Source organism: Oncorhynchus mykiss, chromosome 19 (genome assembly GCF_013265735.2).
Source record: "Oncorhynchus mykiss isolate Arlee chromosome 19, USDA_OmykA_1.1, whole genome shotgun sequence".
NCBI classification, from domain to species: domain Eukaryota; kingdom Metazoa; phylum Chordata; class Actinopteri; order Salmoniformes; family Salmonidae; genus Oncorhynchus; species Oncorhynchus mykiss.
The window spans coordinates 15,860,704-15,884,412 of record NC_048583.1 but is presented as its reverse complement, the minus strand read 5'-3'; the positions used below and the strand labels follow the sequence as shown (position 1 = coordinate 15,884,412).

At 45.6% G+C, this 23,709-nt stretch overlaps 2 protein-coding genes across 7 annotated transcripts in view; one reads left to right on the top strand and one right to left on the bottom strand.

Annotated features, from left to right (window-relative positions):
• The window catches only part of LOC110498461 (zinc finger and SCAN domain-containing protein 2), a 771,911-nt gene that overhangs the window by 556,655 nt on the left and 191,547 nt on the right, over positions 1–23,709 (top strand). The gene's annotated exons all lie outside the window — the stretch shown is intronic.
• LOC110498515 (zinc finger protein 3-like) overlaps positions 1–23,709 on the bottom strand; it is an 88,465-nt gene that overhangs the window by 3,331 nt on the left and 61,425 nt on the right. For 2 of the 3 annotated variants that reach the window (XM_036953695.1, XM_021575150.2), the window contains exons 4-5: positions 2,754–2,921; positions 24–135 (exon numbers count right to left, since the gene is read on the bottom strand). In XM_036953695.1, the coding sequence (XP_036809590.1) occupies positions 24–135; positions 2,754–2,921 (280 nt within the window). Of the gene's footprint in view, positions 1–23; positions 136–2,753; positions 2,922–6,936; positions 7,099–7,273; positions 7,330–23,709 lie in introns of those variants that run through there. The other variant, XM_021575181.2, reaches the window with a different exon arrangement.

Below are 23,709 nucleotides of genomic sequence, written 5' to 3'. Positions count from 1 at the left end.
TACTGTATGTACTTCTCCCTTACCTTGCTCCCCCATCTTTAGTCCACTCAGCAGGTCAATGCTCTCTGGTTCGTCTTCTATCGTCTCTTCTTTGACCAGCAGCAGATCAGGCTTCCCATCCTCCATGTCTACTGACTGTAAGAGATACAGAGTGAGAGGATGTTGGATCAAGAAATCTGATGAGCACCCCGCTATGGAGCATCTTATGATTGGGCAATGAGGGATTGCGATGAGTACTATGCAAACATGTTAGTTGATTTGATTACTTGACACTTATGATGACAAATTGTATATTTGTGCTCTAATCAATTTCTGTGTTCATGCAAGTGACTGATTGAACCAATCCTCACTATCAGTATCTGCAATTTGGCAGTATGCCCAGAACTTTGTTCTGAGAAAGAAAGGGCAAGGTGACCGGAAACATGACCGAATACAAACAGTGTAGCTATTCCCTCCGCAAGGCAATCAAACAAGCTAAGTGTCAGTATAGAGACAAAGTAGAGTTGCAATTCAACGACTCAGACACGAAAGGTATGTGGCAGGGTCTACAGTCAATCACAGACTACAAATGGAAAACCAGCCCCGTCGCAGACCACGATGTCTTGCTCCCAGACAAACTAAACAACTTATTTGATCGCTTTCAGGACAATACAGTGCCACTGACACGGCCCGCTACCAAAACCTGCGGGCTCTCCTTCACTGCATCCAACGTGAGTAAAACATTTAAACGTGTTAACTCTCGCAAGGCTGCCGGCCCAGACGGCATCCCCAGTCGTGTCCTCAGAGCATGCACAGACCAGCTGGCTGGTGTGTTTACGGACATATTCAATTAATCCTTATCCCAGTCTGCTGTTCCCACGTGCTTCAAGAGGGCCACCATTGTTCCTGTTCCCAAGAAAGCTAAGGTAACTGAGCTAAATGACTCACTTCCGTCATCATGAAGTGCCTGGGTCTCGACCCCGCACTGTGCAACTGGGTCCTGAACTTCCTGACGGGCCGCCCCCAGGTGGTGAGGGTAGGTAACAACATCTCCACCCCGCTGATCCTCAACACTGGGGCCCCACAAGGGTGCGTTTTCAGCCCTCTCCTGTACTCCCTGTTCACCATTGACTGCGTGGCCATGCACGCCTCCAACTCAATCATCAAGTTTGCAGACGACACTACAGTGGTAGGCTTGATTACCAACAACGACGAGACGGCCTACAGGGAGGAGGTGAGGGCCCTCGGAGTGTGGTGTCAGGAAAATAACCTCACACTCAATGTCAACAAAACAAGGAGATGATCGTGGACTTCAGGAAACAGCAGAGGGAGCAGCCCCCTATCCACATCGACGGGACAGTAGTGGAGAAGGTGGAAAGTTTTAAGTTCCTCGTCGTACACATCACGGACAAACTGAAATGGTCCCCCCACACAGACAGACAGCGTGGTGAAGAAGGCGCAGCAGCGCCTCTTTAACCTCAGGAGGCTGAAGAAATTTGGCTCGTCACCAAAAACACTCAAACTTCTACAGGTGCACAATCGAGAGCATCCTGTCGGGCTGTGTCACCGCCTGGTATGGCAACTGCTCCGCCCACAACCGTAAGGCTCTGCAGAGGGTAGTGAGGTCTGCACAACGCATCACTGGGGGCAAACTACCTGCCTACACCACCCAATGTCACAGGAAGGCCAAAAAAATCACCAAGGACAACAACCACCCGAGCCACTGCCTGTTCATCCTGAAGGCGAGGTCAGTACAGGTGCGTCAAAGCGGGGACCGAGAGACTGAAAAACAGCTTCTATCTCAAGGCCATCAGACTGTTAAACAGCCATCACTAACATTGAGTGGCTGCTGCCAACATACTGACTCATCTGTAACCACTTTAATAATGAAACATTTATGTAATAAATATATCACTAGCCACTTTAAACAATACCACTTTATATAATGTTTACATACCCTACATTACTTATCTCATATGTATATACTGTACTCTATACCATTTACTGCATCTTGCCTATGCCGTTTGGCCATCGCTCATCCATATATTTACCGGTACATATTCTTATTCATTCCTTTACACTTGTGTGTATAAATAAGGTAGTTGTTGTGAAATTGTTAGGTTAGATTACTTGTTAGATATTACTGCATGGTCGGAACTAGAAGCACAAGCATTTCGCTACACTCGCATTAACATCTGCTAACCATGTGTATGTGACCAATAAAATTTGATTTGATTTGAAAGGCTCTCTCAGTTTCAATGTCTCAGCTTGTAGAGAAGATGCCTCGTGAGGTATTGGTCTGTCACAAGCATGAACCAAACATTAATGATTAATTAATTATGAATGATGAATGAGCTAAATCATCAAATATAACTTGCCTGTGTAAATATATATGAGAGCTTACGGGACTGCCCCGGTAGGGCTCACTTCAGACTGATACCTTATGCATCTAAGTTTAACTGTGACCTCTTCAGCATGCTGGTAATAAACAATGATTAATTTAAGATTTACTTTGAGTATCCTATGTGTAGAATTCCCACCACAAACTGTTTAATAGTTTGACAGTTCAAAGGCATGGTCCCACACTTAAGACAAAATTATTAAAACCTGGGCCCGTATCCACAAAGAGTTTCAGAGTAGGATTGCTGATCCAGGATCCTTCTATATAAATCTTATTCATTATGCTCTAAAAGGCTAAACTGACCCTAGATCAGCACTCTGAGTGGCTTTGTGGATACGCCACTGACTTAACACCATACAGACAGTGGGGTCACCTCAGTGAGACTGTGTGTGGTTCTGTGCTGCTCAGCTGGTTCCTCTGCAGGTTCAGGAGGAGGTGTAGTCTGGTTGTCCTCCTTGACCATGACCTCCTTGACCATGGTCCCCTCAGGGTTCCCCAGACCCTCCTCCTTCACCAGCAGCACCTCTGGACCCTCCTCCTCCTGGAAGAGACAGGTGATAAAGATTACACAGGCATACACTCCCTCAGGTATATACACACAGATAATAAACACACTTTCAACATGGAGTGTTTATCCATCCCCACTCCATTTGAGTCCCATACTGTAATTAGAGAATGACTTCATTGATGTTAAACCCATCATGGTGGACATAAATATGACGTTGTGGGTTAAAACAAGTCAGCTATGATAAGTCAAAAGTCATCAGCCAAACCTGACAAAACTATTCTGATGTGTAGAGGAGGTGTTTGTTAGCGTGTGGGAATCACAGGAGGTTGGTAGCACCTTAATTAGGGAGGACGGGCTTGTGTTAATGACTGGAGCGGAATAGGTGGAATGGTATCAAACACATGGTTTCCAGGTGTTTGACGTCATTCCATTTGCCATGCTCCTCTCAGCAGCCTCCTGTGGTGGGTATGTGTAGGTATATTTAGTAAGTGTATAGAGTATATTGGTTATAACGTCGTGTTTATGCAGAACAGGGTGAGATCAGATGGGATGTATACTAAAGAGTCTCAATGAAAATCTTAGAATGAAATGTCCCATTTTGTGTTTTTTATTAAATAAAAAAACCTTTAAATAGGCCATATGAAAACCACACATACACGTCTCAGATACACATCTGTATTTAATGGATAAACTGCATTTCTTTTCTCATTAAAAGTGTCTTGGGGAATTTTTGTTGGTAGTTGAATGGAAGTAATGCATTTTTAACATCAAATGTACAGTACAAACAATCTGAAACAGACTCGTTAGGCTTATATATATATGCCTTATATATCACACAATGTCTGGATGCAATATTCTACCCAGGAATATTCAACACTGAAATCTGTTACTCACATTGTTCCTTGTTTAGCCTCGTGCTTCAACACTCTTCGTTGTTGCGGAAATTGACCCACTACTGCTGTTCACTTTGTGCATCTAAGTCAGGGATCATCAACTAGATTCAGCCATGGGCCAATTTATTTTTTGCAGATGGTCAAGGAGCCGGAACATAATTATAATTTGTAGACTGCAAATTGACCGCAAGAAGCTCAAACAGATATAATATTTGACGAAGATATACAGTGGGGCAAAAAAGTATTTAGTCAGCCACCAATTGTGCAAGTTCTCCCACTTAAAAAGATGAGGCCTGTAATTTTCATCATAGGTACACTTCAACTATGACAGACAAAATGAGAAAAAAAATCCAGAAAATCACATTGTAGGATTTTTTATGAATTTATTTGCAAATTATGGTGGAAAATAAGTATTTGGTCACCTACAAACAAGCAAGATTTCTGGCTCTCACAGACCTGTAACTTCTTCTTTAAGAGGCTCCTCTGTCCTCCACTCGTTACCTGTATTAATGGCACCTGTTTGAACTTGTTATCAGTATAAAAGACACCTGTCCACAACCTCAAACAGTCACACTCCAAACTCCACTATGGCCAAGACCAGAGCTGTCAAAGGACACCAGAAACAAAATTGTAGACCTGCACCAGGCTGGGAAGACTGAATCTGCAATAGGTAAGCAGCTTGGTTTGAAGAAATCAACTGCGGGAGCAATTATTAGGAAATGGAAGACATACAAGACCACTGATAATCTCCCTCGATCTGGGGCTCCATGCAAGATTGACCATTCAAAATGATCACAAGAACGGTGAGCAAAAATCCCAGAAACACACGGGGGGACCTAGTGAATGACCTGCAGAGATCTGGGACCAAAGTAACAAAGCCTACCATCAGTAACACACTACACCGCCAGGGACTCAAATCCTGCAGTGTCAGACGTGTCCCCCTGCTTAAGCCAGTACATGTCCAGGCCCGTCTGAAGTTTGTTAGAGAGCATTTGGATGATCCAGAAGAAGATTAGGAGAATGTCATATGGTCAGATGAAACCAAAATATAACTTTTTGGTAAAAACTCAACTCGTCGTGTTTGGAGGACAAAGAATGCTGAGTTGCATCCAAAGAACACCATACCTACTGTGAAGCATGGGGGTGGAAACATCATGCTTTGGGGCTGTTTTTCTGCAAAGGGACCAGGACGACTGATCCGTGTAAAGGAAAGAATGAATGGGGCCATGTATTGTGAGATTTTGGGTGAAAACCTCCTTCCACCAACACAATGCAAGGGCATTGAAGATAAAACGTGGCTGGGTCTTTCAGCATAACAATGATCCCAAACACACTGCCCGGGCAACGAAGGAGTGGCTTCGTAAGAAGCATTTCAAGGTCCTGGAGTGGCCTAGCCAGTCTCCAGATCTCAACCCCATAGAAAATCTTTGGAGGGAGGTGAAAGTCCGTGTTGCCCAGCAACAGCCCCAAAACATCACTGCTCTAGAGGAGATCTGCATGGAGGAATGGGCCAAAATACCAGCAACAGTGTGTGAAAACCTTGTGAAGACTTACAGAAAACGTTTGACCTCTGTCATTGCCAACAAAGGGTATATAACAAAGTATTGAGATAAACTTTTGTTATTGACCAAATACTTATTTTCCACCATATTTTGCAAATAAATTGATTAAAAATCCTACAATGGGATTTTCTGGATTTTTTTCCTTCTCATTTTGTCTGTCATAGTTGAAGTGTACCTATGATGAAAATTACAGGCCTCTCATCTTTTTAAGTGGGAGAACTTGCGCAATTGGTGGCTCACTAAATACTTTTTTGCCCCACTGTAAGAATTTCAAATCTTGCTTAAATTTGTATATGATCACATATATATTTCCATTAGGCGTGGGAATACTTTGGAAGAGATTTCCAAAATTAAAATCAATTGGACTTAATTTGCTGGTGTTTTATGTCCAACAATAAAAAACATATACGAATGTATTAGTTTTAATTGCTCAGAAAACTGACCCGCCAGTTGGGGAACCCGGATCTACATAACCTCGCTTAATCTACCTTTACGTAGTGTTGAATATTCAACACTGAAATCTGTTACTCTTGTTATTCCAAATGCATCTGTGGATCTTTTCTCTTGACAACAATGGCAATCAATGTTTGTTTTTAATGCAGGTGATCAACAAGTCAGAAGCTATAGAGTGGAATGTTTTTTCTTCTGGTGTATCTTGAGGTAGCTCTTCTCTGAAAACCTCTTCCCACAGTGTGTACAGACGAACGGCCTCTCTCCTGTGTGGACTTTCAGATGCGTCTTCAGCAGGTGCTGGCGGGAGAACCTCTTATCACACTGGGGGCAGCTGAAGGCTTTCTCCCCTGTGTGGACGTTCTGGTGCCTCTTCAGGCTGCCAGATTGGGCGAAGCGCATGTGACACTGGGGGCAGCTGTATGGTTTCTCTCCTGTGTGGACCCTCTGGTGGATCTCCACCTTCTGGGCGCAGCTGAAGCCTTTGTTGCAGAACATGCAGAGGAACCGTTTCTCTTTAACATTGCCTGATGTTGCTCCCCCTCCCCGAGCCTGGGCTCTAGTCCTGTCATTTGAGTTCAATAACTGATCGAAAAGCATACACCCGTGTGAATTGGAAGGCCCCATCGACGTGGACACTAACCTTTCCCTGTAATCTAAGAAATCTATGCCCTGTGAGTGTCCGTCGCCTAGGTGACTATCTGCATTCCATGTGGGAGGAACGTCGCCCTCCACTTTCACAGTCACTTCATCTCCGACCAAACCCTCCCCTTTCTTATCAAGGCATCCTTCAGAGTACACACTACTACTGTACCGCTTCCAGTCCCCTCTAGACAGATCAGTCTGTCTCTCTAAACCCAAGGGCATGTTGCCAGGGTCCATCTCTATAGTGTAAGAACAACACGGATCATCGCCACCATTTAACACATCACCTGAATCGGGATTGGAATGAACCGTCCTCTGGCTCGGGTTACCATAAAGTAAATATTCTGAGCTTGGAGCAGGAGGACACCCCAGTCCCCCCAGCCCCAGTCGCTGCGGGTCTGACCTATGGTCAGATCCTGTGTGTAAAATCCTTTGTGTTACAGTTACAGTCTCTGTGTCGGTCTCTGACTTGAGGACGGTGTTCAGCGTTCCACTGACCTCCGTGATGCTGTGTCGGGTCCTGGGCTGCGCTGGGGTGGGGTCCTCCGTGGCTACAGGGGGCGCTCCAGCCCCTCCAGTCTGAATGTCTCTGCTGTGCCGTGGGTCTTCCTCTTCTTCAGACTTATCCAGCTTGACCCCAGGACCTGCAGCCTCTGCAGACTGACACAAGATGAGAGGAGGCTATTGGATAACAATGTCATAGAGAAGTCTCACAAACTCCTCTATGGCAGATAAATGAGGATGTACATAGCTGAGGGGGCCCTTTCCGAAATAAAAGGGCCATATTTGATTTACAAAGTAACTAAAATGTTTAACGCAACACTATTACACTAACCTCTATCATGATAACATGCTGGGTTGAGGTTCCACTCCCCTCATCAACTGTGATTGGTTGGTCATCTCTCCATGTATTGTGTCCCTCTGGCTTCACAAAGCTCCTGTAGCCTCCAGTGAGATGTCCTTCACCTGAGAGAGTGATTTGGGGACAGGTGATTAGGTTACTTACTGTCAATGCTTACCACTATGTTGTACACTATTGACAGTTTTGATCTAGAATTGGCAAGGATGAAAGATAACAGTTCATAACTTCTGGGTATACTATTTATTGATCGATGTATTGTGTTCCATGCATCACATTGTTTTCATTGAGGAAATAATAGGAAATGCAGTAATCAATAATCTGGTTAGAATATGATATCTTGTCTTTGCAAGATAGTTAAGTAATCAGGGGAATTATTGCATACTATCCAAAAAGTGACCAAGACCAAATTCTGGGTAACACATCTGAACACGTGCAGAGGGAAACGGTGCTACAGTGCTAAGCTATATATGAACACCACGGGAGGTTGGAGGCTCCTTAATTGGGGAGGACGGGCTCATGGTAATGGCTGGAACATAATTAGTAGAATGATGTGAATCAATGTGTTTGATGTCATTCCATTTGCTCCATTCCAGCCAGTATTATGAGTCAGCAACCTCCACTGATGTACCTCTTGCGATTCCTCTGTATCGGTCGAGGATCTTGACACTACTGGGACGACTGACGAGGACGCGCTCTCGTGCCGTCTTCAGTTCCAGTAGCTGTAGTTTCCTCCGCAATGCCCTATTTTCTTTCTGGCTTTGAGTTATTTCCAAACGAAACACTGCATAGTCGTCGTCTACGAGTTTACAGATATCGGCCACGGCTGCATTCGCTAGGACCTCCATGATGGAGGCTATTTGAGTGTGAAAAACCATACAGTTAGCCATTGTTAGCAGCTAGCTAACGTTACCTAGATAATGTATATCGAACAAGTCTTTTCTCCAACGCGAATTAAAGACTACATGTGTTGAATATGTAATGCTGGGAAGTTAAATTAGTCATATTTTGAATTCCATGGTGTTAATAAACGTCAATAAAACGCCAACGTGGTCATTTTCCTGGTCACTGTTCACTTCCGTTTACACTGAAGAGAACGGATATTAATGCCGGCGTCATAGCGCAAAAGGCTAAATGTAGGGTATGCGCACTGTTTTCTGAAATACGGTACTGATTATTACGTTACAAGTCAAGTCTCCAATTCAAGTATCTTTCAAGCTCAGATCAGATTTGTTTATAAAGAACAGTGTGTTAGCAAGAACATAGTAGAATAGAATAGAATATAATTATTTTATTCCATCTACATCACCTCATTAAGGTAAATATTCAACTGTCCTTTATTTTTTTTATTGAACCTTTATTGAACTAGGCATGTCAGTTAAGCACAAATTATTATTTGCAATAATGGCCTACCAAAAGACCTCCTGCTGGGATGGGGGCTGGGATTAGAAATAAAAATATAGGACAAAACACATCATGAGAAGCGACACCACAACACTACATAAAGAGAGACCTAAGACAACAACATAGCATGGCAGCAACACATGACAACACAGCATGGTAGCAACACAACATGGCAGCAGCACAAAACATGGTACAAACATTATTGGGCACAACAGCACAAAGGCCAAGAAGTTAGAGACAACAATACATCACACAAAGCAGCCACAAGAAGCAGCCACAACTGTCAGTAAGAGTGTCCATGATTTAGTCATTGAATGAAGAGATGGAGATAAAACTGTCCAGTTTGAGTGTTTTTTTGCAGCTCATTCCAGTTGCTAGCTGCAGTGAACTGAAAAGACGAGCGACCCAGAGATGTGTGTGCTTTGGAGACCTTTAACAGAATGTGACTGGAAGAACGGGCATTGTTTGTGGAGGATGAGGGCTGCAGTAGGTATCTCAGATAGGGAGAAGTGAGGCCTAAGATGGTTTTATAAATAAGCATCTAACCTTAGCCTGCAGCTTTGATATGTGCTGAGAGAAGGACAGTGTACCATCTAGCCATACTCCCAAGTACTTGTATGAGGTGACTACCTCAAGCTCTAAACCCTGAGAGGTAGTAATCACACCAGTGGGGAGAGGGCATTCTTTTGACCAAACCATATTACCTTTGTTTTGGAGGTGTTCAGAACAAGGTTAAGGGCAGAGAAAGATTGTAGGACATTAAGAAATCTTTGTTGTAGAGTGTTTAACACAAAATCCAGAGAGGGGTCAGCTGAGTATAATACTTAATCATCTGCATATAAATGAATGAGAGCTTCCTACTGCCTGAGCTACGTTGTTGATGTAAATTGGGAAGAGCGTGGGGCCTAGGATCAAGCCTTAGGGTACTCCCTTGGAGACAGGCAGTGGCTGAGTCAACAGATGTTCTGACTTTATAGACTACACTCTTTGAGAGAGATAAGTTAGCAAACCAGGCCAAAGACTCCCTCAGAGACACCAATACTCGTTAGTCGGCCCACAAGAATGGAATAGTCTACCGTATCAAAAGCTTTGGCCAAGTCAATACAAATAGCAGCACAATATTGCTTAGAATCAAAGGCAATGGTGACATCTTTGTCACGTTGGTATGAAGAGATTTGGGAGACAGACTCATGAATGCGTAATAGCCGAGCCTTTCGCCAAATGGAATTCTTGAGGTAGAGTAACTATGCCAGATCACTATCAAACCAGGGGCTGAACCTAGTTTTAATTCTAATTTTCTTTATGGGGGGCGTGTTTGTTCACAATACCACTGAAAATATCAAAACATAAGGTCCAAGTGTCTTCGACAGAGGGGATCAAGCTGATTCAAGGTCATGAAGGAAGGCTTGCTTATTAAAGTTTTTTAGCAAGTGTCTATGACAAATCAGGACAGGTTGTTTCATTGAGCAGCCATTACAAACACAGGTGCTGATGGTGAACGATAACACCCAGCGACAGTCAACAAAGAGCTATTTGAAAGTTTAATGCTTAAAACCAGCAAATCAAATTGTTTGGGGACAGACTTGGTGGAGACAACCGAGCACTGAAGGTGTTCCTTGGTAAAGATTGCCACTCCACCACCTTTGGAAGAGCTGTCTTACCGAAAAAGGTTATAACCAGAAAGGTTAACATTCATGTTCAAAACACTCTTTCTTAACCACGTCTCAGTAATGACCAACACATCTGGACTGGAGCTGTGAACCCACACTTTCAATTGATCAATTTTAGGTAATAAGCTTCTAGTGTTAACGTGCAGAAAACCCAGGCTTTTACAAGAGTAGAAATCAGTGAAGCAGATATCAGAGCATAAGTCAGAATTGGTGATAGCAACAGTAGATGGGCCAGGGTGTACATGCACATTTCCAAATATCATCAGTAGTAATACAATCAGGGCACAGCAGAGGACAGGGAGAGCTCTGCAGTGATGATTTTTTTAAATGACATTTGAATGTGCATCAGATGCACATTCTAGCCTAGGTTTATCTAGCCTAGGTATACTGTCTCTCTAAAACCAGGTATTTACAAGCCTGTTTCAAATTCAAGTTAACAAAGGGTTAATGAGGAGTATGTTAATATGTTTGTTTGGGTTGTAAATTGGATTCGTTCTGACATTTCTTGAATTATTGTTGTTCTTACAGTTCTAAAATGTTTATTACATTTACATTTCAATTTTTGTCATTTAGCAGACGCTCTTATCCCAAGCGATTTACAGGAACAGTTAGGGTTAAGTGCCTTACTCAAGGGCAGATTTTACACCTAGTCGTCACTGGGATTCAAACCAGTGGCCTTTCACCCTTAACTGCAGTTATTGATTGTTTGTGTACCTGTTTGACATTTTACCGCATTGTCAGGAGCTAGTAATATAAGCATTTCGCTGCACCTGCTATAACATCTGCTAAACTGTGTACATGACCAATAAACTTTGATTTGTTGTTTACCACCCTCCTAAACAGAAGTAAACAGGTCGCACACTCTGACCCAGTTTGTAAAGACCAGTCAGTCTGGAATATCAAGTACAGGTGGACTTTAGTTCATGTTTAATATTTCATCTCAATCATCACTAGACCTGAAGGTAGATTATAGGCCATTTACTGCAAACAGCTTGAGGCCAAGGACTGTAGACTAAACACAGTGACATGGTTATGTACACTGCCTTACTTATTTATTTGGACAGTGAAGCTTTAATTTGGCTCTATAGCCTATTCCAGCATTTTGGATTTGAGATCAAATGTTTCCTATGAAGCGATATAAACGAATGGCAAATAATGAATACTGTGTCATTTTGAAGTAACTTTTATTGTAATTAAGAATAGAATATGTTTCTGAACACTGCTATATTAATATAAATGCTACCATGATTATGGATAAATATGAATATGAATTGTGAATAATGATGAGGGAGAAAGCTACAGAGGCACAAAGAGAAGTTGCTGTAGACCACCGAGTGCTAACAGTAAGTATCTAAATAATGTGTGAAATGCTCAATGATGTATGTGATATTAAAAGAGAGGTATATTTTCTGAGTGACCTAAATATTGACTGGTTTTCATCAAGCTGTCCACTCAACAAAAATCTTCCAAATGTAACCCGTGCTTGCAATCTGGTTCAGGTAATCATTCAACCTACATACAAACAGCACAGGAAATAAATCATCCACATGTGTTGATCACATCTTTACTAATGCTGCAGAAATCTGCTCTAAAGAAGTATCCACACCCATCGGATAAAGTGATCAGAAACCAAAGTTCCAAAGGCTGGGCCTAAAATTGTGTATGAGAGATCATACTGTCATGTACTGTCGTGTTGTGTCTTGTCTCTGTCCTTTCCCTTCACCCTGTCTCCCTCTGCTGGTCGTTGTTAGGTTACCTTTTCTCCCCCGCTTTCCCCCAGCTGTTCCTTGTCTCCTCTTGACTACCTCGTCACCCCTTCTCCCACCTGTTCCCCTTTTCCCTCTGATTAGTCCCCTATATCTCTCTCTGTTTTTGTTCCTGTCCTTGTCGGATTCTTGTTTGTTGTGTTTCATGCCTGAACCAGACTGTCGTCATGTTTGCTGTAACCTTGTCTTGTCCTGTCGGAATCTGCCGGTCCGTCTGAGCCTACCTATGTTTGGTAATTAAAGAAGCTCTGTTTAAGTTAATTCGCTTTTGGGTCCTCATTCACGCACCGTAACAGAAGAATCCGACCAAGAATGGACCCAGCGACTTCGGATCCTCTCCACTCAGCCGTCGGGATCCAGGGAGCGATGCTAGGCAGACACGAGCAGGAAGTGTCTGCTGCTCGACATGCCGTTGAGACCCTGGCCACCCAAGTCTCCAACCTCACAGAACAGGTTCACCATCTCCGCCTCGATCCACCGGCCACTTCCAGGGCTTTCGAATCTCCGGAGCCCAGAATCAATAACCCGCCGTGTTACTCTGGGGAGCCCACTGAATGCCGCTCGTTCCTCACCCAGTGTGATATTGTGTTTTCTCTCCAGCCCAACACTTACTCCAGGAGCACTGCTCGTGTCGCCTACGTCATATCTCTCCTTATTGGACGGGCTCGTGAGTGGGGCACGGCAATCTGGGAGGCAAGGGCTGAGTGTACTAACCAGTATCAGGACTTTAAGGAGGAGATGATACGGGTTTTTGATCGATCTGTTTTTGGGGAGGAGGCTTCCAGGGCCCTGTCTTCCCTATGTCAAGGCAATCGATCCATAACAGACTACTCTATTGAGTTTCGCACTCTTGCTGTCTCCAGTGGCTGGAACGAGCCGGCCTTGCTCGCTCGTCTTCTGGAGGGTCTCCGCGCAGAGGTAAAGGATGAGATTCTCTCCCGGGAGGTTCCTTCCAGCGTGGATTCCTTGATTGAACTCGCTATTCGCATTGAGCGACGGGTTGATCTTCGTCACCGAGCTCGTGGAAAGGAGCTCGCGCTCTCCGTCGCTCCCCTCTCCGCATCACTACCATCTTCCTCTGCCGGCTCGGGTGCTGAGCCCATGCAGCTGGGAGGTATCCGCATCTCGACTAAGGAGAGGGAACGGAGAATCACCAACCGCCTCTGTCTCTATTGCGGTTCCGCTGGTCATTTTGTCACTTCATGTCCAGTAAAAGGCCAGAGCTCGTCAGTAAGCGGAGGGCTACTGGTGAGCGCTACTACTCCTGTCTCTCCTTCAAGATCCTGCACTACCTTGTCGGTCCATCTACGCTGGACCGGTTCGTCAGCTTCCTGCAGTGCCTTAATAGACTCTGGGGCGGAGGGCTGTTTTATGGACGAGACCTGGGCTCGGGAACATGACATTCCTCTCAGACAGTTAAAGGAGCCCACGGCCTTGTTCGCCCTGGATGGTAGTCCTCTCCCCAGGATTCAGCGTGAGACGCTACCTTTAACCCTCACTGTTTCTGGTAATCATAGTGAAACCATTTCTTTTTTAATTTTTCGTTCACCTTTTACACCTGTTGTTTTGGGCCATCCCTGGCTAGTTTGTCATAATCCTTCCATTAATTGGTCTAGTAATTCTATCCTCTCCTGGAACGTCTCTTGTCATGTGAAATGTTTAATGTCTGCTATCCCTCCTGTTTCCTCTGTCTCTTCTTCACAGGAGGAGCCTGGTGATTTGACAGGGGTGCCGGAGGAATATCACGATCTGCGCACGGTGTTCAGTCGGTCCAGGGCCACCTCTCTTCCTCCACACCGGTCGTATGATTGTAGTATTGATCTCCTTCCGGGAACCACCCCCCCCCGGGGTAGACTATACTCTCTGTCGGCTCCCGAACGTAAGGCTCTCGAAGATTATTTGTCTGTAGCTCTTGACGCCGGTACCATAGTCCCCTCCTCCTCTCCCGCCGGAGCGGGGTTTTTTTTTGTCAAGAAGAAGGACGGGTCTCTGCGCCCCTGCATAGATTATCGAGGGCTGAATGACATAACAGTGAAGAATCGTTATCTGCTTCCTCTTATGTCTTCAGCCTTCGAGATCCTGCAGGGAGCCAGGTTTTTCACTAAGTTGGACCTTCGTAACGCTTACCATCTCGTGCGCATCAGGGAGGGGGACGAGTGGAAGACGGCGTTTAACACTCCGTTAGGGCACTTTGAATACCGGGTCCTTCCTTTCGGCCTCGCTAACGCTCCAGCTGTCTTTCAGGCATTAGTCAATGATGTCCTGAGAGACATGCTGAACATCTTTGTTTTCGTTTACCTTGACGATATCCTGATTTTTTCACCGTCACTCCAGATTCATGTTCAGCACGTTCGACGTGTCCTCCAGCGCCTTTTAGAGAATTGTCTTTTTGTGAAGGCTGAGAAGTGCACTTTTCATGCCTCCTCCGTCACATTTCTCGGTTCTGTTATTTCCGCTGAAGGCATTAAGATGGATCCCGCTAAGGTCCAAGCTGTCATTGATTGGCCCGTCCCTAAGTCACGCGTCGAGCTGCAGCGCTTTCTCGGCTTCGCGAACTTCTATCGTCGTTTCATCCGTAATTTCGGTCAGGTGGCAGCTCCTCTCACAGCCCTTACTTCTGTCAAGACGTGCTTTAAGTGGTCCGTTTCCGCCCAGGGAGCTTTTGATCTCCTCAAGAATCGTTTTACATCCGCTCCTATCCTTGTTACACCTGACGTCTCTAGACAGTTCGTTGTCGAGGTTGACGCGTCAGAGGTGGGCGTGGGAGCCATTCTTTCTCAGCGCTCCCTCTCTGACGACAAGGTCCACCCATGCGCGTATTTTTCTCATCGCCTGTCGCCGTCGGAACGTAACTATGATGTGGGTAACCGCGAACTGCTCGCCATCCGGTTAGCCCTAGGCGAATGGCGACAGTGGTTGGAGGGGGCGACCGTTCCTTTTGTCGTTTGGACTGACCATAGGAACCTTGAGTACATCCGTTCTGCCAAACGACTTAATGCGCGTCAGGCGCGTTGGGCGCTGTTTTTCGCTCGTTTCGAGTTCGTGATTTCTTATCGTCCGGGCTCTAAGAACACCAAGCCTGATGCTTTGTCTCGTCTCTTCAGTTCTTCAGTAGCCTCCACTGACCCCGAGGGGATTCTCCCTGAGGGGCGTGTTGTCGGGTTGACTGTCTGGGGAATTGAGAGGCAGGTAAAACAAGCGCTCACTCACACTCCGTCGCCGCGCGCTTGTCCTAGGAACCTTCTTTTCGTTCCCGTTCCTACTCGTCTGGCCGTTCTTCAGTGGGCTCACTCTGCCAAGTTAGCCGGCCACCCTGGCGTTCGGGGTACGCTTGCTTCCATTCGCCAGCGTTTTTGGTGGCCCACCCGGGAGCATGACACGCGTCGTTTCGTGGCTGCTTGTTCGGTCTGCGCGCAGACTAAGTCAGGTAACTCTCCTCCTGCCGGCCGTCTCAGGCCGCTTCCTATTCCCTCTCGACCGTGGTCTCACATCGCCTTAGATTTTGTCACCGGACTGCCTTCGTCAGCGGGGAAGACTGTTATTCTTACGGTTGTCGATAGGTTCTCTAAGGCGGCTCATTTCATTCCCCTTGCTAAGCTTCCTTCTGCTAAAGAGACGGCACAAATCATCATCGAGAATGTTTTCAGAATTCATGGCCTTCCGTCAGACGTCGTTTCGGACAGAGGTCCGCAATTCACGTCTCAATTTTGGAGGGAGTTTTGCCGTTTGATTGGGGCTTCCGTCAGTCTCTCTTCCGGCTTTCACCCCCAGTCTAACGGTCAAGCAGAACGGGCCAATCAGACTATTGGTCGCATCTTACGCAGTCTTTCTTTTCGCAACCCTGCGTCTTGGTCAGAACAGCTCCCCTGGGCAGAATACGCCCACAACTCGCTTCCTTCGTCTGCGACCGGGCTATCTCCTTTTCAGAGTAGCCTCGGGTACCAGCCTCCGCTGTTCTCATCTCAGTTCGCCGAGTCCAGCGTCCCCTCCGCTCAGGCTTTTGTCCAACGTTGCGAGCGCACCTGGAAGAGGGTCAGGTCTGCACTTTGCCGTTATAGGACGCAGACTGTGAGGGCTGCTAATAAGCGTAGAACTAAGAGTCCTAGATATTGTCGCGGTCAGAGAGTTTGGCTCTCCACTCAGAACCTTCCCCTTAAGACGGCTTCTCGCAAGTTGACCCCGCGGTTCATTGGTCCGTTCCGTATTTCTCGGGTCATTAATCCTGTCGCAGTTCGACTTCTTCTTCCGCGATACCTTCGTCGTGTCCACCCGGTCTTCCATGTCTCCTGCATCAAGCCCGTCCTTCGCGCCCCCGCTCGTCTCCCCCCCCCCCCCCCCATCCTTGTCGAGGGCGCACCCATCTACAGGGTCCGTAGAATTTTGGACATGCGTCCTCGGGGCCGTGGTCACCAGTACCTCGTAGATTGGGAGGGGTACGGTCCTGAGGAGAGGAGTTGGGTTCCCTCTCGGGACGTGCTGGACCGTGCGCTGATCGAGGATTTCCTCCGTTGCCGCCAGGTTTCCTCCTCGAGTGCGCCAGGAGGCGCTCGGTGAGTGGGGGGGGTACTGTCATGTACTGTCATGTTGTGTCTTGTCTCTGTCCTTTCCCTTCACCCTGTCTCCCTCTGCTGGTCGTTGTTAGGTTACCTTTTCTCCCCCGCTTTCCCCCAGCTGTTCCTTGTCTCCTCTTGACTACCTCGTCACCCCTTCTCCCACCTGTTCCCCTTTTCCCTCTGATTAGTCCCCTATATCTCTCTCTGTTTTTGTTCCTGTCCTTGTCGGATTCTTGTTTGTTGTGTTTCATGCCTGAACCAGACTGTCGTCATGTTTGCTGTAACCTTGTCTTGTCCTGTCGGAATCTGCCGGTCCGTCTGAGCCTACCTATGTTTGGTAATTAAAGAAGCTCTGTTTAAGTTAATTCGCTTTTGGGTCCTCATTCACGCACCGTAACACATACATGAGGTTGTGTAGGAAGTCCGATTTTGAAGATGTAAATAATATTTGCTGATCTGTTGTGTGTAATGAGGAGAAACATTTATGAAATTGCTTTTTCCAGTTACTAATAAACATGCACCCATTAAGAAATGGACTGTAAAAACGTCTAATTCCCCATGGATTGATGAGGAATAAAACAATTGTATGGTTGAGAGGGACAAGGCAAAAAGAATGACAAATAAGTCTGGCTGCACAGCCGATTGTCAAACGTACTGTAAATTGAGAAATCATGTATCTAAACTAAACAAAAATAAGAAACTGTACTATGAAACAAATATAAATTATAGAAAGGATGATAGTAAAAAGCTTTGGAGCACCTTAAATTAGATTTTGGGCAAAAAGGCGAACTCGGCTCCATCCTTCATTGAATCAGATGGCTCATTCATCACAAAACTCTCCGATATTGCCAACTACTTTAATTACTTTTTCATTGGCAAGGTTGGCAAATTTAGGCATGACAACAACAAACTCTGAACCTTCATACCCATGCATAACTGACCAAATGATGAAAGACAAGCATTGTAACTTTTAATTCCCTATTGTGAGTGTGGAAGTGGGGAAAAGGTAGTGTTATCTGTCTATAATGACAAACAACTTAGCACTGACAACTTGGATAGAAAATTATTTAGGATGGTAGCGGACTACATATACATGGCTATACATGGCTATACATATACATGGCTGCAAACTTTCTATTTTTAAACTCGGACAAAACAGAGATGCTTGTTCTAGGTCCCAAGAAACAAAGAGATCTTCTGTTGAATCTGACAATTAATCTTAATGGTTGTACAGTCGTCTCAAATAAAACTGTGAAGGACCTCGGCGTTACTCTGGACCCTGATCTCTCTTTTGAAGAACATATCAAGACCATTTCAAGGACAGCTTTTTCCATCTACGTAACATTGCAAAAATCAGAAACCTTCGGTCCAAAAATGATGCAGAAAAGTTAATCCATGCTTTTGTCACTTCTTAGAAGGTTAGAATACTGCAATGCTCTACTTTCCGGCTACCCGGATAAAGCACTAAATAAACTTCAGTTAGTGCTAAATACGGCTGCTAGAATCCTGACTAGAACCAAAAAATGTGATCATATTACTCCAGTGCTAGCCTCCCTACACTGGCTTTCTGTCAAAGCAAGGGCTGATTTCAAGGTTTTACTGCTAACCTACAAAGCATTACATGGGCTTGCTCCTACCTATCTCTCTGATTTGGTCCTGCCGTACATACCTACACGTACGCTACGGTCACAAGACGCAGGCCTCCTAATTGTCCCTAGAATTTCTAAGCAAACAGCTGGAGGCAGGGCTTTCTCCTATAGAGCTCCATTTTTATGGAACGGTCTGCCTACCCATGTCAGAGACGCAAACTCGGTCTCAACCTTTAAGTCTTTACTGAAGACTCATCTCTTCAGTGGGTCATATGATTGAGTGTAGTCTGGCCCAGGAGTGGGAGGGTGAACGGAAAGGCTCTGGAGCAACGAACCGCCCTTGCTGTCTCTGCCTGGCCGGTTCCCCTCTTTCCACTGGGATTCTCTGCCTCTAACCCTATTACAGGGGCTGAGTCACTGGCTTACTGGGGCTCTCTCATGCCGTCCCTGGAAGGGGTGCGTCACCTGAGTGGGTTGATTCACTGATGTGGTCATCCTGTCTGGGTTGGCGCCCCCCCTTGGGTTGTGCCACGGCGGAGATCTTTGTGGGCTATACTCAGCCTTGTCTCAGGATGGTAAGTTGGTGGTTGAAGATATCCCTCTAGCGGTGTGGGGGCTGTGCTTTGGCAAAGTGGGTGGGGTTATATCCTTCCTGTTTGGCCCTGTCCGGGGGTGTCCTCGGATGGGGCCACAGTGTCTCCTGACCCCTCCTGTCTCAGCCTGCAGTATTTATGCTGCAGTAGTGTCGGGGGGCTAGGGTCAGTTTGTTATATCTGGAGTACTTCTCCTGTCCTATTCGGTGTCCTGTGTGAATCTAAGTGTGCGTTCTCTAATTCTCTCCTTCTCTCTTTCTTTCTCTCTCGGAGGACCTGAGCCCTAGGACCATGCCCCAGGACTACCTGACATGATGACTCCTTACTGTCCCCAGTTCACCTGACCGTGCTGCTGCTCCAGTTTCAACTGTTCTGCCTTATTATTATTCGACCATGCTGGTCATTTATGAACATTTGAACATCTTGGCCATGTTCTGTTATAATCTCCACCCGGCACAGCCAGAAGAGGACTGGCCAGAAGAGAGCCTGGTTCCTCTCTAGGTTTCTTCCTAGGTTTTGGCCTTTCTAGGGAGTTTTTCCTAGTCACCGTGCTTCTACACCTGCATTGCTTGCTGTTTGGGGTTTTAGGCTGGGTTTCTGTACAGCACTTTGAGATATCAGCTGATGTACGAAGGGCTATATAAATACATTTGATTTGATATTGTATATACATATATTGCCACTCCTATTTTCCATGTCTTCAATCTAAGCCTACAAGAAAGTGTGTGCCCTCCCGCCTGGAGGGAAGCAAAAGTCATACCGTTACCCAAGAAGAGCAAAACACCCTTTACTGGTTCAAACAGCCGAACAATCAGCCTACTACCGACCGTTAGTGAACTTCTGGAAGAAATTGTGTTTCACCAGATACAATGCTATGTTACAGTAAACAAATTGACATCTGACTTTCAGCACGCTTATAGGGAAGGGCACGTAACATGTACGGCACTAACACAAATGACTGATGATTGGCTGAAAGAAATTGAAAATAATACTGTGAAAAAGATTGTGGGAGCTTTTTTGTTAGAATTCAGTGCAGCTTTGGACTTTATCGATCATAGTGTGTTGGTGAAAAAATGTGTTATGGCTTTACATCCTATGCGATATCGTTGACTGAGAGTTACCTATCTAACAGAACACAGACAATGGAAGCCTCTCTAACCTTAAACCAGGTAGAGCTTGGCATACCTCAAGGTAGCCGTCTTGCCCCATACTTTTTTATACTAGCATTGAGTAAAGCCTGTGTCTATCTATGCTGATGATTCAACATTAGTATACCTATTAGTATACCTATTCAACATTAGTCACCTACCACAGCAAGTGAAATCCATACTACACTTAACAAAGATCTGCAGTCAGTTTTAGAATGGATGGCAAGCAATAAGCTAGTACTAAATACACTAAGTGGCCAGTTTATTTGGTACAATACTCAATACGCAAGAATGGTTTGCTTCTACAGACAGTGAGTCACGTGGCCATGGCTTGCTATATAAAGCAGGCAGACAGGCATTGAGGTATTCAGTTACTATTCAATTGAACGTTAGTATGGGCAAAATGAGTGACCTAAGCGACTTTGAGCGTGGTATGATCGTTGGTGCCAGGCGTGCCGCTTCCAGTATCTCAGAAACGGCCGGCCTCTTGGGCTTACAATGCATGACAGTGTCTATGGTTTACCGAGAATAGTGCAAAAAAAAAAAAAAATCCAGTCAGCGGCAGTCCTGTGGCCGCAAATAGCTTGTTGATTAGAGAGGTCGAAGGAGAATGGCAAGAATTGTGCAAGCTAACAGGTGGGCCACAAACAGGAAAATACCGGCGCAGAACGGCATCTCGGAACGCACAACTATTTGGTCCTTGTCACGGATGGGCCATTGCAGCAGAATCCCGGTTCTTGTTGCGTCATGCTGATGGCAGATTCAGGATTTGGCGTAAGCAGCATGGGTCCATGGCCCCATCCTGCCCGGTGTCAACAGTACAGACTGGTGTTATGGTGTGGGGAATGTTTTCCTGGTACACGTTGGGTCCCTTGATATGAATTGAGCAATGCATCACCTTGTAGAATTCATGCCAGAAGGGCAGTAAAATCTGATTTTAAAAAAGACGACAAAACACCTCCCGGAAACACGAAGAGACACGCTCATACATACACACTGTAATGTTGTGGCATTGTGGATTTTATATTGTAAATTTTTTCATAATGTAATAATGTTTTGTATGATGTATTGTTTTATTTATGATGTAGGCTGTTGTTGTGTTTTGATGTACTGTAACTGTTTTAACTCTGTTTGGACCCCAGGTAGAGTCATGAGGATCCTAATAAATACCCCCAAAACATGGTATCTTCTCAACATTACCAATAACAGGGGAGGTTAGCATTTTTGGGGGGGGTGGGGGTATGATATTTATGCCTCTGTAACTTTCTCACTCATCATTAATCACGACTCATTCATGACTATCCATAATCATGGTATTACCAACATTGATTCCAAAGATATTAATGTCACCCACAAACATTGATTCCAAAGATATTAATGTCACCCACAATATTCAGAATGGGTCGATTCGTCCCCCTCAATAATTTATTGATAAACAATCAGCATTCGGACGCACTGTGCCCCTTCCACACTAATTTCCCTGTGCTGCTCAGCAGCCCCAGCCAGCACTTGCCTCGCAGTCAGGTCGGCCTCATTCCATTTCAGGCTCACATGTACACTACATGACAAAAAGTATATGGACACCTGCTCGTCAAACATCTCATTCCAAAATCATGGGCATTAATATGGAGTTGGTCCCCCCTTTGCTGCTATAACAGCCTCCTCTCTTATGGGAAGGCTTTCCACTAGATGTTGGAACATTGCTGCAAGAACATTTGCTTCCATTGAGCCACAAGAGCATTAGTGAGGTAGGGCACTGATGTTGGGAGATTAGGCCTGGCTCCCAGTCAGCGTTCCAATTCATCCCAAAGGTGTACGATGGGGTTGAGGTCAGGGCTCTGTGCAGGCCAGTCAAGTTCTTCCACACCGATCTTGACAAACCATTTCTGTATGGACCTCGCTTTGTGCACGGTGGCATTGTCATGATGAAACAGGAAAGGGCCTTCACCAAACTGTTGCCACAAAGTTGGAAGCATAGAATCTTCTAGAATGGGCTCCTGAGTGGCGCAGTGGTGTAAGGCACTGCATCTCAGTGCAAGAGGTGTCACTATAGTTCCTAGTTCGAGTCCAGGCTGTGTCACATCTGGCCATGATTGGGAGTCCTATAGGGCGGCGCACAATTGGCCCGGCATCGTCCGGGTTTGGCCCGGGGTAGGCCGTCATTGTAAATAAGAATTTGTTATAAACTGACTTGCCTAGTTAAATAAAGGTGAAATAAAAATACAATTTGAATATCATTGTTTGCTGGGCCTAGCCAGAACCATGAAAAACAGCCCCAGACCATTATTCCTCCTCCACCAAACTTTACATTTGGAACTATGTATTCGGGCAGGCAACATTCTCCTGGAATCCGCCAAAACACATTTCATGAAGCTCCCGAAGAACAGTTCTTGTGCTGACGTTGATTCCAGAGGCAGGTTGGAACTCGGTAGCGAGAGTTACAACCAAGGACAGCCGATTTTTACTCACTTCAGCACTCAGCCGTCCTGTTCTGTGAGCCTGTGTGGCCTACCAATTCGCATCTGAGTCGTTCTTTCTCCTAGAGGTTTCCACTTCACAATAACAACACTTACAGTTGACCGGGGCAGCTCTAGCAGGGCAGAAATGCGATAAAAGGTGGCATCCTATGACGGTGCCACGTTGAAAGTTATTGAGCTCTTCAGTAAGGTCATCCTACTGCCAATGTTTGTCTATAGAGATTGCATGGCTGTGTGCTTGATTTTATACACCTGTCCGCAACGGGTGTGGCTGAAATACCGAATTGTCCGTAGAGCTCCTAGACAGGATTGTGTCGAGGCACAGATCTGGGAAAGGTACCATAACATTTCTGCAGCATTGAAGGTCCCCAAGAACACAGTGGTTTCCATCATTCTTAAATGGAAGAAGTATGGATCACCAAGACTCTCCCTAGAACTGGCTGTCTCGGCCAAACTGAGCAATCGGGGGAGAAGGGCCTTGGTAAGGGAGGTGACAAAGAACCCGATGGTTTCTCTGATAGAACTCCAGCGTTCCTCTGTGGAGATGGGAGAACCTTCCAGAAGGACAACCATCTCTGCAGCACTCCACCAATCAGGCCTTTTTGGTAGAGTGACCAGACGGAAGCGACTCCTCAGTAAAACACACATGACAGCCCGCTTGGAGTTTTCCAACAGGCACCTAAAGGACTCTGACCATTTCATCCTTGATGAAAACCTGTTCCAGAGCGCTCAGGACCTCAGACTGTGGCCAAGGTTCACCTTCCAACCATACAAGGACCCAAGCACACAGCCAAGACAACGCAGGAGTGGCTTCGGGACAAGTCACTGAATGTGCTTGAGTGGACCAGCCAGAGCCCGGACATGAACCCGATCAAACATAGAAAAATGGGAGAAACTCCCCAAATACAGGTGTGCCAAGCTTGTAGCGTCATCCCCAAGAAGACTTGAGGTTGTAAATGAGCAAACATGTCTAAAAACCTTTTTTTGGTTTTGTCATTATGGGGTATTGTGTTTTGGCAAAGGGTAAAGTCTGCCAAACTTAGTCCACTCTGTTCCTAACATATTATAGTTTTGAAAGCAGAAAACTGTATTGAGATCAAATGTTTAATTGATGAGAAAATGAACAGAATGTCGGCCAAAATCAATCTCGCTCCATTTTCTCTCACTGCCGACCACTGGGCTTCCTCTCATCACCATATTTTGTTGTGAGTG